General features: G+C 39.3%; 1 protein-coding gene across 1 annotated transcript in view; it reads left to right on the forward strand.

Moving 5' to 3' along the window:
• The window catches only part of LOC124778016 (prominin-like protein), a 519332-nt gene that overhangs the window by 368592 nt on the left and 125680 nt on the right, over positions 1 to 25060 (forward strand). The window contains 3 exon segments of the mRNA XM_047253593.1: positions 4798 to 4963; positions 23408 to 23540; positions 23992 to 24144. Coding sequence (XP_047109549.1) covers positions 4798 to 4963; positions 23408 to 23540; positions 23992 to 24144 — 452 coding nt within the window.

Raw genomic sequence — 25060 nt, forward strand, 5'->3', positions numbered from 1 at the left:
TGGGCATAATATTTCAGTGAACAGCCATTGATTGGCCATAGTCAGGTGCATTGACAAACTTAGTTCCTGGTGCCGACTTATATTCCTCCCAGTCCATCTACTCAGCACTTCCTGTTCCAGGCTTGCTCTGCCCATCAGAGGCTGAGCCACCAGCAAAAGCAGCCAAGTCATGTATCAGATCTGCTGCAATCATTGCACAGCCTTTTGTATTGACATGAGTGCCAACCAACTGTCTACCTGGCTGAATGGCCACCAATTTCATAATACATCTCCGCATACAAAGAGGACTGAGAATGAAAATTAACTTTCTGAAACTGACTGGCAAATATAACCTGGGAAAAAGAAATTATAGGTGTTTGGTGGTTTACTTTCCTCTATGAAAAGAGCTTAGCATTCACATTTGGTAAAAACAGCATACTTCATTGGGGATTAAATTACTGACTTGTAATGTTGTTAACCATACAGCTTTACTGGTTGGTTAAATGATGATTGCGTCCTCTGAGTAAAATATTCCGGAGGTAAAATAATCCCACATTCAAATCCCTGGATGGGGACTACTCAAGAGGATGTTGTTATCATGAGGAAGAAAACTGGCTTTCTGCGGATCGGAGTGTGGAATGCCCGATCCCTTAATTGGGCAGGTAGGTTGGAAAATTTAAAAAGGGAAATGGATAGGTTAATGTTAGATATAGTGGGAATTTGTGAAGTTTGGTGGCAAGAGGAACAAGACTTTTGATCAGATGAATACAGGGTTATAAATACAAAATCAAATAGGGGTAATGCAGGAGTACGTTTAATAATGAGTAAAAAAAAATAGGAGTGCGGGTAAGATACTACAAACAGCATAGTGAACGCATCATTGTGGCCAAGATAGACACGAACCCATGCCTACTACAGTAGTACAAGTTTATATGCCAACTAGCTCTGCAGGTGACGAAGAAATTGAAGAAATGTATGATGAGTTAAAAGAAATTATTCAGATAGTGAAAGGAAATGAAAATTTAATAGTCATGGGTGACTGGAATTTGATAGTAGGAAAAGGAAAAAAAGGAAATGTAGTAGGTGAATATGGATGGGGGTAAGAAATGAAAGAGGACGCCGTCTGGTAGAATTTTGCACAGAGCATAGCTAACACTTGGTTCAAGAATCATGAAAGAAGGTTGTATACATGGAAGAAGCCTGGAGATACTAGAAGGTATCAGATAGATTATATAATGGTAAGACAGAGATTTAGGAACCAGGTTTTAAATTGTAAGACATTTCCAGGGGCAGATGTGGACTCTGACCACAATTTATGGGTTATGAACTGCAGATTAAAACTGAAGAAACTGCAAAAAGGTGGGAATTTAAGGAGATGGGACCTGGATAAACTGACAGAACCAGAGGTTTTACAGAGTTTCAGGGAGAGCATAAGGGAACAATTGACAGGAATAGGGGAAAGAAATACTGTAGAAGAAGAATGGGTAGCTTTGAGGGATGAAATAGTGAAGGCAGCAGAGGGTGAAGTAGGTAAAAAGATGAGGGCTAGTAGAACTCCTTGGGTAACAGAAAAAATATTGAATTTAATTGATGAAAGGAGAAAATATAAAAATGCAGTAAATGAAGCAGGCAAAAAGGAATACAAATGTCTCAAAAATGAGATCGACAGGAAGTGCAAAATGGCTAAGCAGGGATGGCTGGAGGACAAATGTAAGGATATAGAGGCTTATTTCACTAGGGGTAAAATAGATACCGCCTACAGGAAAATTAAAGAGATCTTTGGAGAAAAGAGAACCACTTGTATGAATATCAAGAGCTCAGATGGAAACCCAGTTCTAAGCAAAGAAGGAAAAGCAGAAAGATGGAAGGAGTATACAGAGGGTCTATACAAGGGTGATGTACTTGAGGTCAATATTATGGAAATGAAAGAGGATGTAGATGAAGATGAAATGGGTTATATGATACTGCGTGAAGAGTTTGACAGAGCACTGAAAGACCTAAGTCGAAACAAGGCCCCAGGAGTAGACAACATTCCATTAGAACTACTGACAGCCTTGGGAAAGCCAGTCCTTACAAAATCTGGTGAGCAAGATGTATGAGACAGGCGAAATACTCTCAGACTTCAAGAAGAATATAATAATTCCAATCCCAAAGAAACCAGATGTTGACAGATGTGGAAAATAACCGAACCATCAGTTTAATAAGTCACGGCTGCAAAATACTAACACGAATTCTTTATAGATGAATGGAAAAACTGGTAGAAGCCGACCTCGGAGAAGATCAGTTTGGATTCCGTAGAAATGTTGGAACACGTGAGGTAATACAGACCCTGCGACTTATCTTAGAAGAAAGATTAAGGAAAGGCAAACCTATGTTTCTAGCATTTGTAGACTTAGAGAAAGCTTTTGACAATATTGGCTGGAATAATCTCTTTCAAATTCTGAGAATAATCTCTTTCAAATTCTGAAGGTGGCAGGGGTAATATAATGGGAGCGAAAGGCTATTTACAATTTGTACAGAAACCAGATGGCAGTTACAAGAGTTGAGGGGAATGAAAGGGGAGCAGTGGTTGGGAAGGGAGTGAGACAGGGTTGTAGCCTCTCCCCGATGTTATTCAATCTGTATATTGAGCAAGCAGTAAAAGAAACAAAAGGAAAAATTCAGAGTAGGTATTAAAATCCATGGAGAAGAAATAAAAACTTTGAGGTTCGCCGATGGCATTGTAATTCTGTCACGAGACAGCAAAGGACTTGGAAGAGCAGTTGAACGGAATGGACAGTGCCTTGAAAGGAGGATCTAAGATGAACATCAACAAAAGCAAAACGAGGATAATGGAATGTAGTCGAATTAAGTCGGCTGATGCTAAGGGAATTAGATTAGGAAATGAGACACTTAAAGTAGTAAATGAGTTTTGCTATTTGGGGAGCAAGATACCTGATGATTGCCGAAGTAGAGAGGATATAAAATGTAGACTGGCAATGGCAAGGAAGGCGTTTCTGAAGAAGAGAAATTTGTTAACATCGAGTATAGATTTAAGTGTCAGGAAGTCGTTTCTGAAAGTATTTGTATGGCGTGTAGCCACGTATGGAACTGAAACATGGACGATAAATAGTTTGGACAGGAAGAGAATAGAAGCTTTCGAAATGGGGTGCTACAGAAGAATTGTGAAGATTAGATAGGTAGATCACATAACTAACAAGGAGGTACTGAATAGAATTGGGGAAAAGAGGAGTTTGTGGCACAACTTGACTAGAAGAAGGGATCGGTTGGTAGGACATGTTCTGAGGCATCAAGGGATCACCAATTTAGTATTGGAGGGCAGCGTGGAGGGTAAAAATCGTAGAGGGAGACCAAGAGATGAATACACTAAGCAGATTCAGAAGGATGTAGGCTGCAGTACGTACTGGGAAATGAAGCAGCTTGCACAGGATAGAGTAGCATGGAGAGCTGCATCAAACCAGTCTCAGGACTGAAGACCACCACCACCACCACCACCACCACAACAACAACAACAACAGCAACAACAACAACAATGTTGTTATGACTGTATCATAAAAAATATAAAAAAATAAAAGGACATTAACACTCGGTGCCAGTCTTGTGCTTTGTACTGCCATATAGGAACTGGAGTTTTTGAAATATGGAACTAGGTAGTATTTTTTCCGTTTCTTAAAATACTTTGATAAAGAAGCCACCATGTTAGCATAACTTTCTTCTTCTTTTCATTCTATTGAAATAATTATTTTTCAATAAGTATGTTTTGAAGATAATCACATAATCCACAACACAGTTTGAAAATTAAAAAAAAAAAGGCAGTAGAAAATATATTTGATAATATAAGGGTGTTGTGCATAGACACTTCCCTACATCCGTAAACATACTAAAAATGAAAGGCAGAGGGTACTAAGCATTGCACAATGTGTTAGGGTTTATTCTGACTCCAGTCTCATATGGAATGCTGGAAGAATGACTACTTTAATGCCTCTGTTCATGCCATAATTAGTCTAATCTCATCTTCATGGTCCATACAGGAGTGATATGTAGGGGATGTTGCATTCCGTAGATTTGTAGGCCAAATACAGGTTCCTAAGATTTCTTAAACAGTTGTTCACAGGATGGGTGATAGCTGTCTTCAACTATCTGCCAGTTTTGTTTTTTCTGCATTTTCATGACACTTACCCATGAGTAAAATATAGCCAAGACCATTTGTGCTGCACTTCTTTGTATATGGTCAGTATCTACTGTTTTTGGTATGGGTCCCACAAAACGGAGCAGTATTCTAAAACCAGGAGTACTAGAATCTGGGGAGGGAAACAGTATGACAGATATTTGTGATTGGTTCTTAAGCACACGCGCTCATGCGCAGACAGACACACACACACACACACACACACACACACACACCTACCTGGGAATCGATAAACTGTTGTAATGTGGAAGCACTTTTTAGGGTGGATGAAAAATGATTATCATTGTTTGGAATGATTTCATAATGCTGTTGTGAATTTTACATTCTGTTGTTCTATTATCACACCCAATTGATGTGCATCGCAAACACTTAATCCTAGTAGGAAATATGTGTGTGGTGCACCGTGTTTACCTTGTGCATGTGGGCCCCCTTTTTATTTTGTAACTTGGTCATCCCCCAATATTATATACTTTCATTTGTGGTTGTTCCTTGTTTATATACTATTGCTCTTTGTGAAACAAGGTGTTTTTTTAAATGTTTCAATTATCTTTTGAAAACAGATTTTGTGAAATTTGTGCTTAATTCATATGAAATTCTGCTTGTTCTAACCCACTTTTAAATATTTTTAGCTACCTAACATGAATGAGAGCCTGGATGCTGTTGAAGAATTATTAGCAGACGGTATTATAGAAAATGTAAAAAAAGGAGCAAACTCCTTTGAACAAATGATGATAGATATAAATGAATCTGTGAATAACAGTAAACTGGATATAGAAAAAACCATGAGAGATGCAGGTAATTTTCTTTTGAGACAGATTTCTGCATTATTTATATATTGTTTTCCTGGAATCAATTTAAGAAAAAAAAGAATTACAATAAAAATTATTGTTGATTTTTAAGACAGTTGGCATAGTTATTGGTAACTAGCAAAGTTTCCTGTCTTCACATGCTTAGCACAAAATATCTATGGCCAAATTACTTGTTTATAATATGTAGAAATATGCACAAACTTCCATGTAAATCAGTCTGTCTATTCAGAAAAACTGTATCAAAACTTGTACAAAAGTTCCTGAGGTTAGCCTTCAACACAGACAGAATTATGCAGCAGAAGATTTTATAATATATGTAGATTCTGGTCAAGCTTTGCTGGTATTTGATATTTCACTGCTTCTCTCACTGGATACCATCTTCTTTCTAACTAACCAACACACAGGTGCTATCAGTGCCTTGAGATGTCACTCCAGATGTTAGTTAAATATGAAACAGATAAAAATACATATATTACACACTCTTCATTACATAGAGGCAATAAATTGTATACAAAGTTCCTCATGAATCAGCCTGTGTGCTAGTGAAAACAGTATCACAGCAGGTTTGTGTTAAAATGATACAGCTCCTGTTTCAGAAGTGAGATCTGCAGACTCCGTTTTGTGTTTGAATCAGTTTTTTCTACTTAGCCAACATTGCTGTATTATCTGAACTACACAAAACACATGGTGTTCAGGGAGCTCAACCAATTAGTAATGCTTTGTAGCATATTGAGTGACGTGGATCACTGGATATGTTTTCAAATGACATCCATGTTTTAATTTTTTCTGTTATGTCTGATGAGAATTAACATTTAAAGAAGATAGACTCAAACAATGGAAAAATCTGGGTCAGAATAACAACAGAATGAAAAGGATAGATTGCTACTCATCACATAGAGGAAGCAGTGAGTGGAAGAAAGCCTCATTGAAAGAAAAAAAAAAAGACTGTTAAATGTTATTAGTTTTCAGAACAAGGCAGGGTATTCAATGGAGTGACATGGCAAGTGGTGTGGTGTGGCACAAGGTATACATCTAGCTTGCAACTTCAGGTGGAACACACAGTATAAAGGAGCAGCCTTTACTGGAATGACGAAAATGCCAGATGAATGTTGAACACTACACTTTTAGCCATTCACAACATCTTAATAAAGTATTCTGGGCTGTTATACTGTGGTTGTCTGAATTTCTTGTTGAAACCCAATTTTCATCCCCACCTGCAGAGGATATCTGCTTATTGTAAGCACTGCTCCAAAGTGGATTACTGGATAGTTTGAGGAAGAGGTAGCAGTAACAGATTAGTTTGTTTCATTATGGCATGGAAGAATTTATAAATGCAGCTACCAAGACAGAACAATGAAATTGACAAAATTGTTCATGTAAAGGGAAGTGCATATGACAGCTCATAATTTGCCTTATGTTGCACTTGAGGTTATGCTGTCCTGTAAAGGCATTTTATAAGTCTCACTTACAAAATAATTAGTCATTGCATCTCTTTTCTTATTCCTGACAAATGTCTTCTTCTCAGATCCAAGTTTGTGACAAACTCAATTCTTTTTGCAGTAAGTGTATTTTCAAGTTGCTGACTTCCAGAACACAATATGCTTTAGTTATACCAACAGGAAATGAAATTTCACTTTCATTGCTTGCTGTAACATGTACATGCCATTTGTTTGACAATATATGAATTAAAACAGTTACTGAACATTTTGTGACTAAAACTAGTAGTTCAGACAAGAAAAATTGACACGTACATGATGTAGCTAACTCTGCTGCTGCATCTGCAATTGTCCATCTCTAGTTGTAAAATGAAAACAACTCATAAAGTGATTGTAATTGACTTCATAAACACATATGAAAGAGACATATGAGGCACAACTCCACATAGTACTTCGCTATAGAGTCAATGTTGTAGCCCATTGCAGCCAAACGCTGGAATATGTAACCAATTTGCTCGAGACTGGTACGGCTCCAGTTCCAGTGTTAAAAACTTTATGTTAGCCACATTTTGTGCACTGTGTGACCAGCATGCACCAAATATAAGCTGGACAGTGCATGTACTATTCACTATAATTTTTTTGAAATATGTGCAGTAGTTTACTTTACTTCAAAGCATCATAATAGCTATACGCAGCAACAAAAGAAAGCCAGTTTATTCAAACTGTGAAAGAATATTTGTTTAATGTAGTTTCCTCAAAATCAAACAAGAAAGGCTGCATAGTAGAGAATACACACAAATCCCAGAACAACGGTTTTTAATTTTTTACACAAAGAAAAAGTCGTACTGACAACTAACTACATGTTCATCGCCTGAAGGAAGCATGATGCCACTTTACATCTGTTGGCATAGTCACATGCATACCATGACACTGCCATGCGTCTGCTATGCCACGTGTCACAGCACTTGTCACACCATGTCAGTGTGTGCCTAAGTCCTTCATGAGACACAGACAGAACAAAACACACATTCACACAGGCATAACACACCCAAACATGGCCACTGTTGTCTTAGGTTGCTAAGGCCCAACTGCAACTGGGTCCATGGTGAGCAGCAATGTTTGCTGGGAAGCATTGTGATGGTACAGAAGTAGTGTGATTTGGTATGGGGAGAGAGAGGGGTAGCAGGGTATGCTAGGGGAAGATACCAGTGCTGCCTATGGAAGTGTACAGGATGTAGTGGGGGACAGGATAGGGGAAGATGCCATCGCTGTCTATGGAAGTGTACAGGATGTAGTGGGGGACAGGATAGTGGGCTGCTAGGTGCAGCATCAGGAGTATGTGCTGGGGAGGGCAAAGGGGAAAGGAGACGGGTAGAGCAGAGAATGGAAAAGAACTATGCAGGTGTGATGGCTGGAATGAGTGCAGGGAATAGGCAGGCAGAGGACAGGGACTAGCCAATGATGAGGCCGTAAGCATTATGGGAACATAGGATATCAAATTACCTCCCATTAGAAAAATGGAATGCCCTCAACATCTGTGATAAGACTTTCAAAATGCTAGAGAGCAGCAATTTCCATTCTACCTTTATTAGAGCAGATCCATATTTTGGCTAGTAACTAGCCATTATAAATGCAGTGTTCCAGAGTTCAATATTATTCATGCCCAAGCATGTCTACAACTTTTGTTCAGGCTCCTGTCATTAAAGAAAGAGTCTTTAATAAATTGTGACAGGAGCATTCCAAACAGCTTAATGGTTTTCTTGTTTGTTCATCTAACATTTCTCCATTGTCTTTTGGTCAGGAGAAGGCCTGTAATACAGCCTGAAAACACATCATCACTGGCAGTTGTTTTTATAAGTGAGAGACAAGTTTTTTTCTTAATTGATTGTCTTTCACAAAGATATACAGTCCCTCTGGAGTGTAGTGTCCTACTTATCTCTTAGTCAGAATAACCATTTCTTCTTATGGCAATGTTTAAAGATTCAGGTATTCCTGTGTATACTCAACAGATTCCATTAGGTCAATGCATCAATGATTTATTCCTCATCTTTTTCTGATTCAAGTGCTGATTGGAATTATTTACAGATATCACACCTGTGTAAGTGGTCTTTCTGTAAACTTAGTGTCCTAAAGATCTTTCGCTTCTTCTGAACACTGATATATCTACAAAACAATTCTACCTTCCTCTCTATTTTCATGTTGTGAATCAAATAATAGAAAACATAAGGTGCACCTAGCAGCCTTCCCCCGTCCCCACCACATCCCACAAGCAGCACTGCACTTTCCCATACCCCTACCCTGCTGTCTCTATCCCTTCCTGCCCTAGCCTCCTCCTTATCCTCACCACCCACGGATTTCTCCTACTATCAGGTGCAGTTACTCGCTGTCTGGCCTATGTGATCAGAGACAGTGGTTTTTTTTTTTTTTTTTTGTGTGTGTGTGTGTGTGTGTGTGTGTGTGTGTGTGTGTGTGTGTGTGTTTTCTACAACTCTGCATCTTCTCTGCATGAGGTGTGATCGAAAGTGACAGGCGTTTTTTAATTTCGTGGGCCTTATCTGACACACATACACGCGCGCGCGCACACACACACACACACACACACACACACACACACACACAGAGAGAGAGAGAGAGAGAGAGAGAGAGAGAGAGAGAGAGAGAGAGAAGCATTGTTGAACTGATGTGTATTTGCATTTTCAACTGTTTTGAATATTTAATGTGTTGCTGTTTTGAATATTTGATGTGTTGGTGACAGTCAAATTAAACATGTTTTCAAGTGGTTGGTGAACTTTTACTTTAAAAAAAGATGAATCAAAGAATTTGCATTAAATTTTACTTGAAAAATGGAATAAAACGCAGCACCATATTCGAAATGTCTGTGAATTTTTGTGAATCTACTATGAGTAAGACAAGAGTTTCCAAGTAGTATAAACGTTTCGAAGAGGGGAAAGAAGACATTGAAGACGTCAACCATTCTGGACAGCCTAGCACATCAGTGTGGAAGAAGTAAAGAAAAAATGTCAAATCACCATCAGAGAGTTTGCTGAATATGTTGGCATGTCCTTTGGCTCATGTCAAGCAATTTTTTTAGATGTTTTGTGCATGCAATGTGTAGTAGCAAAGTTTGATCCAAAATCATTGAATTCTGACCGAGGAGACATGACATAAACATTGCTCGGAATTGCTGAATGAAGTTGACAATGACCCAGAACTTATAAAGAAGGCTATAACAGGTGATTAAACATGGTTGTTGGGGTATGTCATCAAAACCAAGGCCCAGTTGTTCCAATAGAAACTACGCGAAGAGCAAAGACCAAAAAATTTTGACAAGTTTGATCACATGCGAAGGTTCTTCTCACTGTTTTCTTAGATTACAACATAATAGTGCATCATGAGTTCGTGCCTTGTAAGGAATACTACCTGGAAGTTACGTACTGTTTGCATGGCAGTCTGAAGAAAACAACCAGAATTTCGACAAAAACCCTCGTGGAAATTGTCACGGTAATGCTCCCACTCACGCCTCAATGCTTGTTCATGATTTTTTGGCAAAAGATAAAACTGTTATGTTGCCTCAGCCACTGTATTTGTCAGACATGGCCCCCTGTGACTTCCCTCTATTCCTGAGGCTGATATGAACCATGAAAAGATGTTGTTTTGCCACCATTGATGAGATAAAAACAGAATTGCTGAAGGAGCTGAACACCATAATGAAAAGTAGGTTCCACAAGTACTGCCAAGATTGGAAAATGCACTGGCACAAGTGTATTGCATCTGAGGGGGAAGTATTTTGTCGGGGACAAAGTTGATGTTGAAGAATAAATAAAGATTCTTTAAGAAAAACGAAACTTCACTTTACTTTTTGATCAATCTTGTATGGTGAGTAGCAATCTATTACGTTGTGAATCACATGCTTGCATTGGTGAAATTCAGGGAACTTCCTGTGCTCCTTTTTGACTGATACCATATGAGAAACACCATTTGTGTACCAAAACTGGGTGGGTTTTGTATTCACCATGAAAAAAGTTGCTCTGTCAAAGTTGTTTTGATACAGAAATTTACTGCAACTGTACCGAATAGCTTCACAAACATCAGTTTAGTTTCCATGGGACAACAGATTTAACAAGCAAAGATGACATGAGAGACTACTTGCTATGTTCACTGACATTTACTGCTTTGAAAAGCAAATACTTTGATACTGTACTTATAAAGATGGTTGATACGACTAAAGTTTTGCTTATGGAAGCAATAAATGATGCATGATCTACCCAGTTACTTCTTAACTCTGGTGATGATTCCTACAATTAGATGAAACACCAAGCATGTTCGTGCAGTGATTAGCATACTGGATTTGTGTTCTGGAGGACAGAGATTCAGTCCCCATCCGACCATCCAGATTCAGGTTTTCTGTGATGTCCCTAAATCACTTAATTCAAATGTTGATATGGTTCCTTTGAAAGTGCACAACCTATTTCCTTCCTCATCCTTTTTTAATCTTGAGTTGTGCTGTCTTCTCTCAAATGATCTCATTGCTTACAGGTCATTAAATGCCAATGTTTCCTTCAATAGATGAAACAACAGGTCTTTGACTATGGCTGAATTTCAAAAATCAGGTGTCACCTAGGAAGTACTACTCATTGTTTAAAAGTAAATTCAAAGTCATGTAATTTCTCTGTAAGACATGAAAATGCCATTTTTGATCTCATGTTGAGACTGACAAACTTCCATCAGCATTTAAAAAAATGAAATAATTGTCACGTGTTTGGAAATTATACTATCTCTGTTTTTATATAAGTGTTTCCAGTTACAAAACATCATCTATTGGTAGAATGGAGCAGTGCACACACATGCCAGTGACAGCTTTAGTTGGTATCTCATTGACTGGCTTGACTACTTGACTATTGAGGATGGTCATAATAGAATCTTATTACCTGTTAGTCTTTCTGTCATGATACTGAATGGTTTTTCCCTAATCTGTGGACAGAGCATGACAGGAAAGTGGTTTTCTCATTTTAAGGAGGATCGTTTTGACATCAGTGACTCTACACATTCAGAAAGACATTCGAGATTTGATGAAGATCGTTTAAATGCATTAGTCCACAATGATCGAGATCAGTGTACTCGGGAACTGTCAGATTTGATGAAGTGTGATCATTGTGGCATCAGACATCCTTTGCATGTAGTGGGAAAGGTTTGGAAATAGGGTTTATGGGTACCACATACGAGGTGCGGCTAGAAAAAAACCGGACTGATGCTGGAAAAAACATTTATTTACAATTATTTACAATTTCATGTTATCTCCTTCAATGTACTCTCCTCCTCGGTCTCTACACCGCTCCATACGAATTTTCCACTGTTCATAGCAATGCTGCAGATCATTTTCGGTAAGTCCATACATTACTTCTGTCGCTTTTTCTTTTACTGCTTCAACAGTCTCAAATCTGGTTCCTTTCAAAGCTGACTTGACTTTAGGGAAAAGAAAAAAGTCACAGGGGGCCAAATCAGGTGAGTAGGGTGGATGATCTAAGATGGGAATGTTGTGTTTTGCCAAAAACGTCTTCACTGACAACGCACTGTGAGCTGGGGCATTGTCTTGGTGAAGGATCCATGACTTTTTTCTCCACAAATCATTCCGTTTTCTCCGTACTCGCTCACGTAGGGTAGCCAGGACGCTAATGTAGTAATGCTGATTCACTGTTTGTCCCTCTGGTACCCAATCAATGTGCACAATCCCTTTGATGTCAAAAAAAAAAAACAATCATCATTGCCTTGAATTTCGATTTTGACATTCGTGCTTTTTTTGTTGTGGAGAACCAGGAGTTTTCCAATGCATCGATTGGCGTTTAGTTTCGGGATCGTAAGTAAAAAACCACGATTCATTGCAAGTAATAACATTTTGTAAGAAGGTGGGATCACTTTCAATGTTTTCCAGGATGTCAGAACAAATCATTCTTTGGCGATCCTTCTGTTCAGTTGTGAGACACTTTGGAACCATTTTTGAATACACTTTGTTCATGTTGAAACTTTCATGAAGAATCTGCCTAACACTTTCCTTGTCAACTCCTGTTAACTCAGACACTGCTCTGATTGTTAAACGGCGATCTTGTCGAACAAGTTTACCGATTTTTTCAATGTTTGCATCAGTTTTTGCTGACAATGGTCTGCCAGTGTGAGTGTCATCACTGGTGTCTTCGCGGCCATCTTTAAACTGTTTAAACCACTCGGACACTTGTGTTCGCGATAAACAATCATCGCCGTACACTTGTTATAACATTACAAACGTTTCACTTGCAGATTTTCCTAGTTTGAAACAAAATTTGATGTTAACACGCTGTTCTTTCTGTACACTCAACATTTTCCGATGCACAGACAAAACATCAACTACTTAAAACAGACGCCACGGGCAGACTGAGTGCAGGAGGCAGATGAAACTCGAGCAGTAGGTGGAGCGAGAGTCACGTGACAGGCCATGCGACTTTCAGCCTTATTGCATTCGTTTTATTGTTTCACCAGTACTAGTCCGGTTTTTTTCTAGCCACACCTCGTATGATAAGCCAAACCCACAAAAATCAACATGTGGCTCTATGTGCATCTGTGCTTGCTCGTCAGTTGGCTCGTGAACAACACCGACCATTATCCCTTTGGCTGCCGCAGCCGTGCATCCATCTAGCAGGGTCGAGTGTGCCGTTGAGGCTGCCTAATCCTGGTACCTACACGAATGGCTTTCCCCACGGACCGTTGCTTGCAGCTGAGCTCGTGCTTGGCCGAGCATGCCCTGTGCTGAAATTTTCTCAAGCCAAGGGGTGCACGGCTGTCTCACCTTCTGAGTGTGATTACTGTCACATGATGTATTACTGTCACATGATGTATTTCGATACTTTTTCCGTGACTGTGAATCTGCAGATGAATTACTGGACACAGATGATGTGCATTGAAACTGCTTATGTTGCTAAGAATCACTATAATAAACAATATGTAGAATTAATTAATTGTTAGCTTTGCTGTCTTAAGCTTACTGCAATTAATGAAAAATAATTTCACACCAGATGCGTTTTGCTTTTATTTGCAAAGCATCTTCTGTGTTCACTGGTTTTCCTGCTTCATGTGTTGCACACCACTGCTTTCCCTCTGTTCATTAGCAGAGGTTGACATGAAGCAGGAAAACCAGTGAACACAGAGGATGCTTTGTAAATAAAAGCAAAACACATCTAGTGTGAAATTCCTCTTCATTAATTGCAGTAAGATTAAGACAGCAAAGCTAACAATAATTAATTGTTAGAGGTGCTGCGGAAGGTCGCCATGCAAATGAACGTGATTTTTGTTTAAATCAGCAATGTAGCACTATGTTTGTTTTAATTTTATGCTTAATAGATTCAGTGGCATCTGAGAAATGCAGTTTGTGTTTTTGAGAGTGCGGTAACACCTCTGTAAAATGGCTTCAAAGTCAGAAATCATAAGTGTTGGAGCAATTTTACACCTTCCGAATATATTTTCCATCCTTCTTTTTGATCCGGGCTTTGGACCGGCACTGGCGAAGTTAAATATATATATGTTTTTATTTTATTTTGGATACAATTTTTATATTTTTTATATCCTTTTTGTTGTCTTTTACTTTTAGAAAGTTATCAATGTCGCTTCTTCTCTTCTGAGTGATTATAGACGGTTAATATGAGGTTGAGTCAAATGAAAACCTTAAATAATATTTAAAAAAATATTTATTGTGCAGGAGTGGTACAGAGCTGTATTACTTTTCAACATAATCTCCCCCACACTCAATGCAGGTCCTCCAGTGCTTACAAACTGCGCAAATTCCTTTAGAAAAAAATTCTTCTGTTAGTCCGCGCAACCACTCATGCAACGCGTGGCGTACCTCTTCATCAAAACATCAGAACGGAACTTCTTTCTTCCTGTTGTGTCTCTGAGTGGTCCAAACATATGGGAATCACTTTGGGCAAGGTCTGGCGAGTATGGTGGATGAGGAAGACACTCAAAATGCAGGTCTGTGATTGCTGCAACTGTTGTACAGGCAGTGTGGGGGCTTGCAGGACACCTGGTGACAGCAATCCACATCACTTTGATTTGATTGCAGGCCGCATATGATTTTTTTAGGAGATCTGTGTATGATGCACTGGTGACACTAGTCCCTCTAGGCATGTAATGCTCCAAAATGATACCTTTTTCGTCCCAAAAGAGAGTCAGCATAGCCTTCCCTGCTGATGGTTCTGTTTGAAACTTCTTTGGTTTTGGTGATGAGGAATGGCGCCATTCCTTGCTCGCTCTCATCATTTCTGGTTGGTGGAAGTGAACCCAGGTTTTGTCCCCATGTAATGATTCTTGCAAGGAAGCCATCATCTTGTCGTTCAGAGTGCTGAAGAAGTTCTTCACAAGCATCAACACGTCGTTCTCTCATTTCAGGAGTCAGCTGCTGTGGCACCCATCTTGCAGACACTGTGAAACTGGAGCACATTATGCACAACGTGGTGTGCTGACCCGTGACTAATCTGTAAACATGCTGCAATGGTCTGTGGAGTCACAACTCGTTGTGCCTGACCTGAATGAGGAGCATCTTCCATTGAAGTCAAACCATTTGCGAACTTCCTACTCCATTCGTAGACTTGCTGCTGTGACAAACATGCATCACAGTACTGAACCTTCACTCATCGATGAATTTCAATAGGATTCACACCTTAACTATGCAAAAACCGAATAACAGAATGCTGTTCTTCCCTGGCGCAAGTCGCAAGTGGGGCAGCCATCTTTATACTGATACTGCGATGGTATGTGTGCATCTGCAGTATGCTGCCACCTGCAGGCCATTCTACATACTGTTTGTTGCACGCTTACCAACTTACAGGATAATGCCGCAAAGTTTCGATTTGTTATTACAAATTTAAGGTTTTCATTTGACTCACCCTTGTAGTTTTGTTTAGTATGATACGCCTCAAAACATGGCACTACACATAGTGGTATGTTGCATGCTCTAAATTTGTATCTCGTTTCTCGGTGCTCTTTCTGCTTCCAGCACACTGTGCACCGATGCATTGGCATACATTTCTTCGCATTTTACATCTAAATGTCCTTTTGAAAATGCCTCCCAGTAAATCTTGGTGGATTCTCGTCTTCAGAGTGTTTTCCTCTGCCAGCTTTCCTCCATTCTTTTGTGTAAGTTTCAACAAGCTCTCTTACCAGACACAAATGAAATTCTGCTAGTTGCATTATTCATCCTGTTACTACTCTGTGGAGAGCATGGACATTTAAAATGCGCAGATCCAGTACGTGGAAAAAGAACTTTTTGTACCACTTGACAGTCTTTCATACTGATTGCACTGAACTCAGCAGCATGTCACAGCGATCAACAGCACCCATACTCTTGTTGTAATCTGCAACACATTGTGGTGTCCTTAATCTTTCACCTCTCTTTCTGTTTGTCTTTTCCTTCTCAACTATTTCTGCAGTTTTACAGGTGGTCAGCATCTACACTTCTCTTTTGTCACACCATCTCATGGCAAGGATTGTGTCAGTGGACATAAACTGTATTTCTCCTCGTTTTAGTTTGTTTTCTAATTTTGGCATGTTATGTCTGTTTTTGTGAACAGTACCACATGCGTTTGTTCCATGGTTATGAAGCCAAAGGAACAGGTCTGGGCTTGAATACCAATCATCGAAATAGAGTGTATGTCCCTGTCCTAAAAATGGTTTCATCGATGCTACTACTATGTTGCCACTTTTCCCCAGATTGTGGAAGTCAATTGCAGTATTTGTGCCTGTGTAAACAGTGAAATCCAGGATATAACCTGTCTGGCAGTCACATAGCACAAATGTTTTTATTCCAAACCTACTTCTTTTCGAGGGAATGTACTGTTTGAACAATAATCACCCTTTGAACAACAAGAGGCTTTCGTCAATGCAGAGCTTTTGATATGGATGAAATATACTGCAAAATGTTGTGCGAATTTTATCAACAATATACCTAATTTTAAATAACTTGTCTCCTTCATTGGTGACAGAGTTGTCACTGAAGTGAAGCATTCTTAAAATTAACAGAAAACGGCCCCTGTGCATAATTTTGCCAAAAACAGGAGTGTTAAAGAGTATGTCTGTGGATCAATAGTCACTGATTTTCAGCTTTTTCATATGAGCCATTAGCATACAAACAGCAACGAAGGAATGCAGTTCCTCGAAGCCCATTTCTTTCCATCTGGACAAACGAGAATTCTCTGATTCTGGCGTATTTTCTTATAAAAAAAATTCTGTTGGTTTCATCTGCTACAAATTTAATCAGTTCTTCTATTAAAAATACTAGGAATTATGATAATACACTTGAATCTGGCCCTAAATCACTGTTGTGTCCAGAAGCTGAAGCATCGAACGCATGCATAAATGGACGAAAATCACTTTTCTTCCGGTCAAACGTGTCGCTAAAGCGAGCTCTTTTCAATGGCACTTCACTATCACTCTCAGACCCATCAGATTCTGAATGATATATCCCTCCCAAGTTGACAGATGCATTGTGCCAGCTGAAGTACATGGCACAGGACTTTTACTTAGAGATTCAATCGAAGAATAATCACTGCCATCGCTGTCGAAAATTTCATTCTCACTGTTGCTTCTAGTGAGAATTTTGAAGATTTCTTTGTCTGTACAACCATGAAGGTGTGTCATTTTCTTCTCAAAACGTTAACAGCGTGAACAGTCAGGAAATGCACATATGAAAACTGCGACACAAGAACACAGCAGCAAATGCTCACGAGACTTCAACCGTGCCAGCGGAACACCGAACAGCTACTAGGCGCTCAGCATGAATATACGGCTGGGTGTGTTAATGCGGCCAGAGGCCACAGGGGAAGAAGTGGCAGCGTGTCTCAGCACATCAGGAACACACAGGTGCCACTAATGCAGCGCGCGTAAACACGTTCAGAGTACCAGGTAGAAGGACTGGTGGTGCACGTAAATACATTCAGAGCACACAGGGACAGGTACAAAGGCACACATTAACATGTCCAGAGCAGTTAGAGGGTTATTATCCTGTATTGTTACTAGTGATGAGATATGGTATCTCTATGCCAACATAGGGAAAAGAAAGAAATGGTTGGGCCCAGACAAAGCAGCAACTCCTCATAGAAAGACCTGCGTGCATACTCAAAAGATAATGTTATGCATCTGGTGGAACAGGGATGGTGTGGTGTACTATGAATTGCTTCCACAAAGTGTAACCCTTTCTGATATTTGTTGTCAACAACTGAGACATCTTACAGACCCAATCCAAGAACAACGAATTGAAAGACTGCATGAAGTGAAGTGATGCTGCTCTGTGATAATATCCACCTGCTTTCTTCTAGACTGACGAAGAACACTGTACAGCAATTTGGGTGGGAAGTCATTCCACATCCACATTCACTTACTCTTGTGCCCTCAGATTTTCATGTTTTCCGCTCTCTATCGAACAGCCTTTAAGGAACTTCCTTTCCGGGTGAAAATATGCTCCAAGCATGGTTTAGTGAGTTTTTAGCTTCAAAACCACATGGTTTCTACAGTCGTGAAATTGAGAAGCTACTCCAGCATAGGCAGATTGTTGTAAATAGTGAAGGAGAATATACGAGGGCTATTCAGAAAGTAGGGAAAGTTTTGGCATTAAAGAAAAGCTAAGTACAAGAAATACATTTTATTATACACATCTGAAAGAATGATTGACATACTACTTTTCCACTAGTCACCAACACATTGAGGCACTTATCATAAGAGTGGACAGGCTTTGAAAGACCTTCGTCGTAAAATTCTGCCGCCTGAGACTTCAGCCAGTGAGTCACGGCCGCCTAGAGTTCTGCGTCGTCATCAAAGCGCTGCATTGCAAGACAATACTTCATGTTGGGAAACAAGTGGAAGTTGCTTGGTGCAAGATTGGGGCTATAGGGCTGATGAGGGAAAATTTCCTATTTTAATGAATTAAGGGCTTCTTTAGTGCGGTTTGCCATGTGAGGTCGGGCATTGTCGCCCAAAAACAAAATTTTGGATGTCAGCTTTCCTCGACCTTTGTTTTGAACTGTTCTTCTAAAGCTGTGCAAAGTTTGACAGTACCAGGCAGAATTTATGGTTGCTCCACGCTCAAGAAAATCAATAAGCACACCTTGCCTATCCCAAAACAGTCGCCATCAACTTCCTTGCTGACAAGGTTTTCTTGGTAACCTTGTGTGCCCCCACTCCATGGACTGTAATTTTGTCTCACAATTGACATGTTTCACCCAAGTCTCATCACCGGTTATGGTTCGATCCAGTGATGAACCACCATGTTTGTGGTAGGTCTCCAGAATGTCAATGTTGCCCCAATTCACTGTTCTTTATGGTGCTCTCTAAGCATTTAGGGCACCCATTGTGCCCAAAATTTGTGGTAGCCTTGCTTTTGAGTGACAATTTCAACAAAAAAGTCCGTGAAACTTGTGGAAAAGAAAGCAACAGTTTTCACAAATCATTTCATCAACTTAAGTGACAAGATCATCAGTCACAATGCTTGGGTGTCCACTCTTCTCTTCATCATGAACGTTGGTTCAGCAATTTTTAAACTGAATGCACCATTTCCGGATGGAACATTCGCTCATTACATTGTTTCCGTACACTTCACACAGTTCACGATAAATTTCTATAGATTTTAGGTTCTTTTGCCAACAAAAACCGTATCACAGACCGCACCTCACAAATTGCGGCATTTTTGATTGCAGCGCACATTTCAAATTCGAATATCGAAAAAACTAGGTGCGCAGAGACGTTCCTGCTGTCACCTATGGATACTGACCGAGTTGCTGAGCACGCACGTACCAAAATATACGTGATCGGTGTGCTTAGCGGTGTCAGACGGAAACGTTCCCTACTTTCTGAATAGCCCTCGTATTATTGATGACTAAAGTCTCTGTTGTGTGTATCGACTGTGTTTATTAAACTCGCGGTGTATACGACCTGGGACAACCGGGAGATCCGGGAAAAACCCGGGAATTTTTTCATCCGGGAGAAAACCGGGAAAAACCCGGGAATTGTTTAGAATTCCGGGAATTTTTCATTGTTTTAGTTTTCAGTTAAATTTTTGTGATTTTGACTGGTAAGAACCAATACTCTAACAAAGGATATTACTGAATCCTGCTATTGCAGAATAATACTGCAGCAACAAAACATGAACGAGAGAAAAAAGAAAACGAAAATAATAAAACTTAAGTTGCAAAGGAAATGCACCGTATACAACAACAAAACAGTGCTTATGCAAGCGTCTGCCAACAGGAAAGTGTGTCGAAGGCTTTAGGAAGACTATGCAATGCTTTATAACAACAAACTGCCTCCGATGAGCGTGACGTGACAACTGTTTAAATTAGATTCGTTTGAGGTGTTGCAGACGGGCTCTTCATCGTGCGCAGTTGAGTCGCGTATGATTAGTACCTTCTCCCACTTCTGGTTACAGAAGTGTGGCTGGGCACAACTACTTAATATTGCCTCAGTTCGGAAATATAGTAAATCTGGAGCTGATGCACGAGCAGTCTGAGTTGAGGTGGGGAGCGCCCACACGATCTGTGTTTACGTTTAGTGATTTTGTTGTTTCCTCTTCATTTATTGCTCTCACGTTAAATGATAACAAAACGGAATTTCATGGCCGGGAGCTATCAAATGAATTAAAATAAGTTTGCATTATTACAGAAGCCTAAAATATGTTATTAGTTTCAGATTTTATTTCCATCTTTCTGACAGGTCAATGAAGTTATTTTTGCCGGTTTGGTTAAGAGATTTGGCTTAAAGTTAATCTTTTCTGCTGAGGCAGTCAATTTATTTGAAATGAAGTGTTTAATTTCACACTATTGGCTAGTTTCAACTGTTTGCTGCATGTCAAGTGCACGTATGGCATTGTGCCATAATAAAGAACCAAATATGAGATAATACAGTACTGCTACTCCAAGAAAATTTACATACTAATGTGCATTTTAAGCCGAATTATGCGTTTTAGTATGGTTCACGAAATTCTGACGCTCTTGAAGTATCACCTGATGTCTTGTTTCTTTTATGCCATACATAACATCATTTAATGTTTTACACGTACGAACATATGGGCTTCCTGCGTCATCGTAGCTGTGCAAACTCGGTGACGCTTGTTATTTGGCGTTCTCTTGCAACTGCTGAAACGAACCTATTTCTAACAGGTCATGGGAAAATGTTGCGAATGGTGGTTTGAAAAGCATTACATTTAAAGCAGATTTCCTTTTACGCAAGATGAACTATGTGCGAGAATGTATGATGAATTTCTTAAATCACGAAGCGTTTGACTCGCATTTAAAAATCAACTCTTTGAGGACGACCATTTAGAAGAATTTCAAGCCCAAAAGATCATACATTTATGTCGTTTTAGTGGCACATTTGTGTGATGTAGCTTAAAGTGTAACACGCGCAAAAAAGATCAACATTATATGTGGAAGCTTAGCTTCTCTTCCAGCTTATTAATCTTAGAGACCAATATTATATGTGAATGCTATGTATATTAATATAAACCATTAACTTTTCTTACTTGTGTGTTTGCGCTACTTATGAGTGATCCTGCTATTGGCTGACTACATCACATGTCCTAGGCTGTCATCAGCTGGCGAGATCACGTGACAGAAGCTATGATTGTCTTACAAAAGCATGTTGCAATCTCGATTTCAATGTTTCGGAAAGTAACATGCGGTGTTCAGTGGAATTCAAATTTATACCTTCGTAATACGAAAATATGCAGCGTACATGTTGCTGCACATCAAAGGTCTTTCAAAACGTGTTTTCCCCCCATCTGAGTTTCGTTTTCTAAAGTACCGGGAAATTCTACTCCCGCATATAAAACCATAGGGCTGATGAGTTTCACAGTGTCGAGGAAGAGTATACTGTCTCTTAACACCGAAAAAGTGTATTTTCAACCAGGAGAAAGTGTATTTTTAACCGGGAAAAATCTGGGAATTTTTTTTCCTTGTCCATGTATACACCCTGAAACTTAAAGGAAAAATGCTATAAACTTGTGCACCGAAACAATATTTTTCACTTTATTTTGTGCAACTTGTATGCTGGATTCTGTTCATAGAGTTCAGGCAAGACATCATTCTGTCAGGCTGTAATTTATTCAGCCAGGTGGAAAGATGTCCTTGCTAATATTTATTGAGGCTGTGATGTCCACGCAGAAGGAAAAACAATATTCCTAACTTGACTTTATGGCCAATGTGTAACTGCATAGGAATAATTTTGATACTATATAATCCATCAGGTGTCTCAGTGTCATTATTATTCTGATAGACACCTGGCTTCTCTTCCCAACTAATAGACGTCATAGTTTCTGAAAATATTTCTGTTTAATTGAAATTTCGAAGGATTGTGAAAGTTAATTTGGAATATCCTAATACTTTACGCTGCAAAGGATGGTGAAAGTTGATTTTGAATATCCTGCCTCTATACTTAACACTGAGATGACAAAAGTCATGGGATACCTCCTAATAACATGTCAGACCTCCTTTTGTGCTCCGTAGTCAGCAGCTTGACTTGGAATGGATTCAACAATTTGTCAGAAGTCCCCTGCAATAATATTGAGGTATACTGTCTCTATTGCCATACATAATTCCATTAAGTGTTTCCAATGCAGGATTTTCTGCATGAACTGACCTCTCAGTTATGTCCCATAATGCTTGATTGGTGGCTAAATCATTCACTCAAATTGTCCAGAATGCTCATCAAACAATCATGAACTATTGTGGCTCATGACATGGCACATTGTCATCCACAAAAATTCCATCATTGTTTGTGAACATGAAGTCCATGAATGGCTGAAAATGGTCTCCAAGTAACCGAACATAACCATTTCCAGGTCAATGATCAGTTCATTTGGGCCAGAGAACCCAGTCCATTCCATGTAAACACAGCCCACAGTATTATGGAGCCATCACCAGCAAGCACAATTCCTTGTTGACAACCAGGGTCTTATGGTTTCATGGGATCTGCGCCACACTCGAACCCCACCATCATGTCTTACCAACTGAAATCGGGACTCATATGACCAATCCACTGTTTTCCATTTATGTAGGGTCCAACCGATATGGTCACATGCCAAGGAGAGGTGCTGCAGGTGATGCCATGCTGTTAACAAAGGCACTTGCTTTGGTTGTCTGCTGGCATAGACCATTCCAGCCAAATTTTGTCACACTGCTCGAACAGATACATTCTTTGTATGTCCCACATTGATTTCTGCTGTCATTCCACACAGTGTTGTTTGTCTGTTAACACTAACAACACTATGCAAAATGCTGCATCTCCTTGTCGTTAAGTGAGGACCATCAGCTGCTGCCTTCTTCATGGTGATAGGTAATGGCTGAAATTTGGTATTGTTGACATTGTGGGTCTCATAATAAATAATTTCGTAATTATTTTTCGAAATGAAATGTCCCAAGCTTCTAGCTCCAACTATCATCCCGCATTCAGAGTCTGTTAATTCCCATTGTATGGCCATAATCATGTCCGAAACCTTTCGCTTGAATCACCTGAGTAAAAATGACAGCTCCACCAATGCACTGTCCTTTTATACGTAGTATACGCGATGCAATACTACCGCCATCTATATATGGGCATCCCACGACTTTTGTTACATCAGTGTAAGTATTTCCATCCTTCATTGGGTACTGTAGTGTAACATGTAGTGCCTCTTAACTCTAGCATTTAATACAGATGTCAAATGTCTAACTTGTAAATGTGTATCATATTAAATATGAAAGGCAGTCTGCTATAATGCAGGAATGTTCTTCCAAGCTGTTCCCTATACACCTGCATGTATATCGTGGAAACCCCCCCCCCCCCCCCCTCCAATCCAACACGCGCGCGCGCGCACACACACACACACACACACACACACAGAGAGAGAGAGAGAGAGAGAGAGAGAGAGAGAGAGAGAGAGAGAGAGAGAGAGAGTGGGGGGGGGGGGGAGCACTCCTGAACCAAAGTCATTTTTATTTTCTTTGCAGGTGCTGCTATTCAGGATAAAGCTGACAAAATTTCAAAAATGGTTGAGAAACTTAATGATGAGATTAATGATAGTGTAAGAAAACCTATTACCAATAATTTGCAAAAGGGAATCGATGATTACAACCGATACAGGTATTTTATTCTTCTAAGTTACCATTTCTAACTTCTTTGTTATTAATACCTAAGAAAACGGACCAAAGTGAGTTCAAATACTGCATGCATTGAATGTAATGAATTGAACTGGATTAATAACTACTCAAAGTGAAGGAAACAACTCCCAAAAGCATTAAATTGAAAATTGGTTCTTGAGGAGGATAAAGGAAATGTCATGTTAAGACTGTATTTTATCAACATGGGGAGTGTACTGACTGAGAGTTCTTTTGAAAGGGGATGTGGAAAATTTTTATTAAATAATATAACCCCTTCTAATTTGTAACTGTTATGACTTGTTTTCTTGTACTGATTACTGTGTTAATGCACGCAATAGCTTAGTCAGCTCTTTCTTATTAAGTTAAAGTGGGTTTTATCTGTAACCGAAGTTTAAAAATTATAATTAAATGTGGCACCTCATGATGTTTTCTAGATACTACATTGACATATCTGTGAGTTCAGTGGTACTTGTAGTATTGCTGTGTATGACACTGGGACTTTTTTATGGTTTTTGTGGCAAACGACCTGACGCCATGTTCAATGAAGATTGTTGTAACAAAGGCACTGGTGCAAGTTTCTTAAAACTGTAAGTAACACAATAATTAAAATTTTCTTTTATTTGTCTTGTTACACAGACAATAATGCATCGTATATACGATCACAAATACCCTGCGTTTTAATTTTTACTGTATTACACTGGTGTGCCTTTTATAGATGTAGTATATTATAGAGGATAGGACTTCCCTTGCGAGTAAGATACTGCATGCAGATATAATATATAATTTCTCTGTGTCATATTCCAAATTAGTTAATATATGAATTTTAAAGCAACAGCTTACATTTTAATTATTTGACAACTGTTTTTGTAATAACTCTTCTTTTGGAGCTAGAAAAAGAAAATAATGCTTAATTTAGTTGTGACTCTGGAAATTTGGAAAACAGTCTCAAGTGAGTGGAGAAAGTGCAGCTGACTCCTCTATATAAGAAGGGTAAAAGAACGGAGCTGAAAACTTGCAGACCAGTATTCTTAACATCAGTTTGCTACAGAATTCTAGAACATGTTCTGAGTTGGAATATAATAAATTTCCTAGAGACCGACCATGAATCACCATGCTTTTAGAAAGAATTGCTTGTGTGGAACTCGGCTTGCCCTTTCTCACATGATACTCAGTGAACTGTGGATGAAGGGCAACAGGCAGACTCCATATTGCAAGATTTCTGAAAAGCATTTGTCACGGTACCCCACTGCAGACTTTTAACGAAGGTAGAAGCGTATGGAATAGGTTCCCAGATATGTGAGTGGCTTGAAGACTTCTTAAGTAATAGAACACAGTATGTTGTCATCTACATCTATGTGATTAGTCTGGTATTCAAAATAAAGTGCCTGGCAGGGTTTGATGAACCACCTTCAAGCTTTCTCTCTACCGTTCCACTTTTGAATGGCGTGTGGGAAGAACAAACACTTAAATTTTTCTGTGCAAGCCCTGATTTCTCTTATTTTA

This window comes from Schistocerca piceifrons, chromosome 2 (genome assembly GCF_021461385.2).
Source record: "Schistocerca piceifrons isolate TAMUIC-IGC-003096 chromosome 2, iqSchPice1.1, whole genome shotgun sequence".
Taxonomy (NCBI): Eukaryota; Metazoa; Arthropoda; class Insecta; order Orthoptera; family Acrididae; genus Schistocerca; species Schistocerca piceifrons.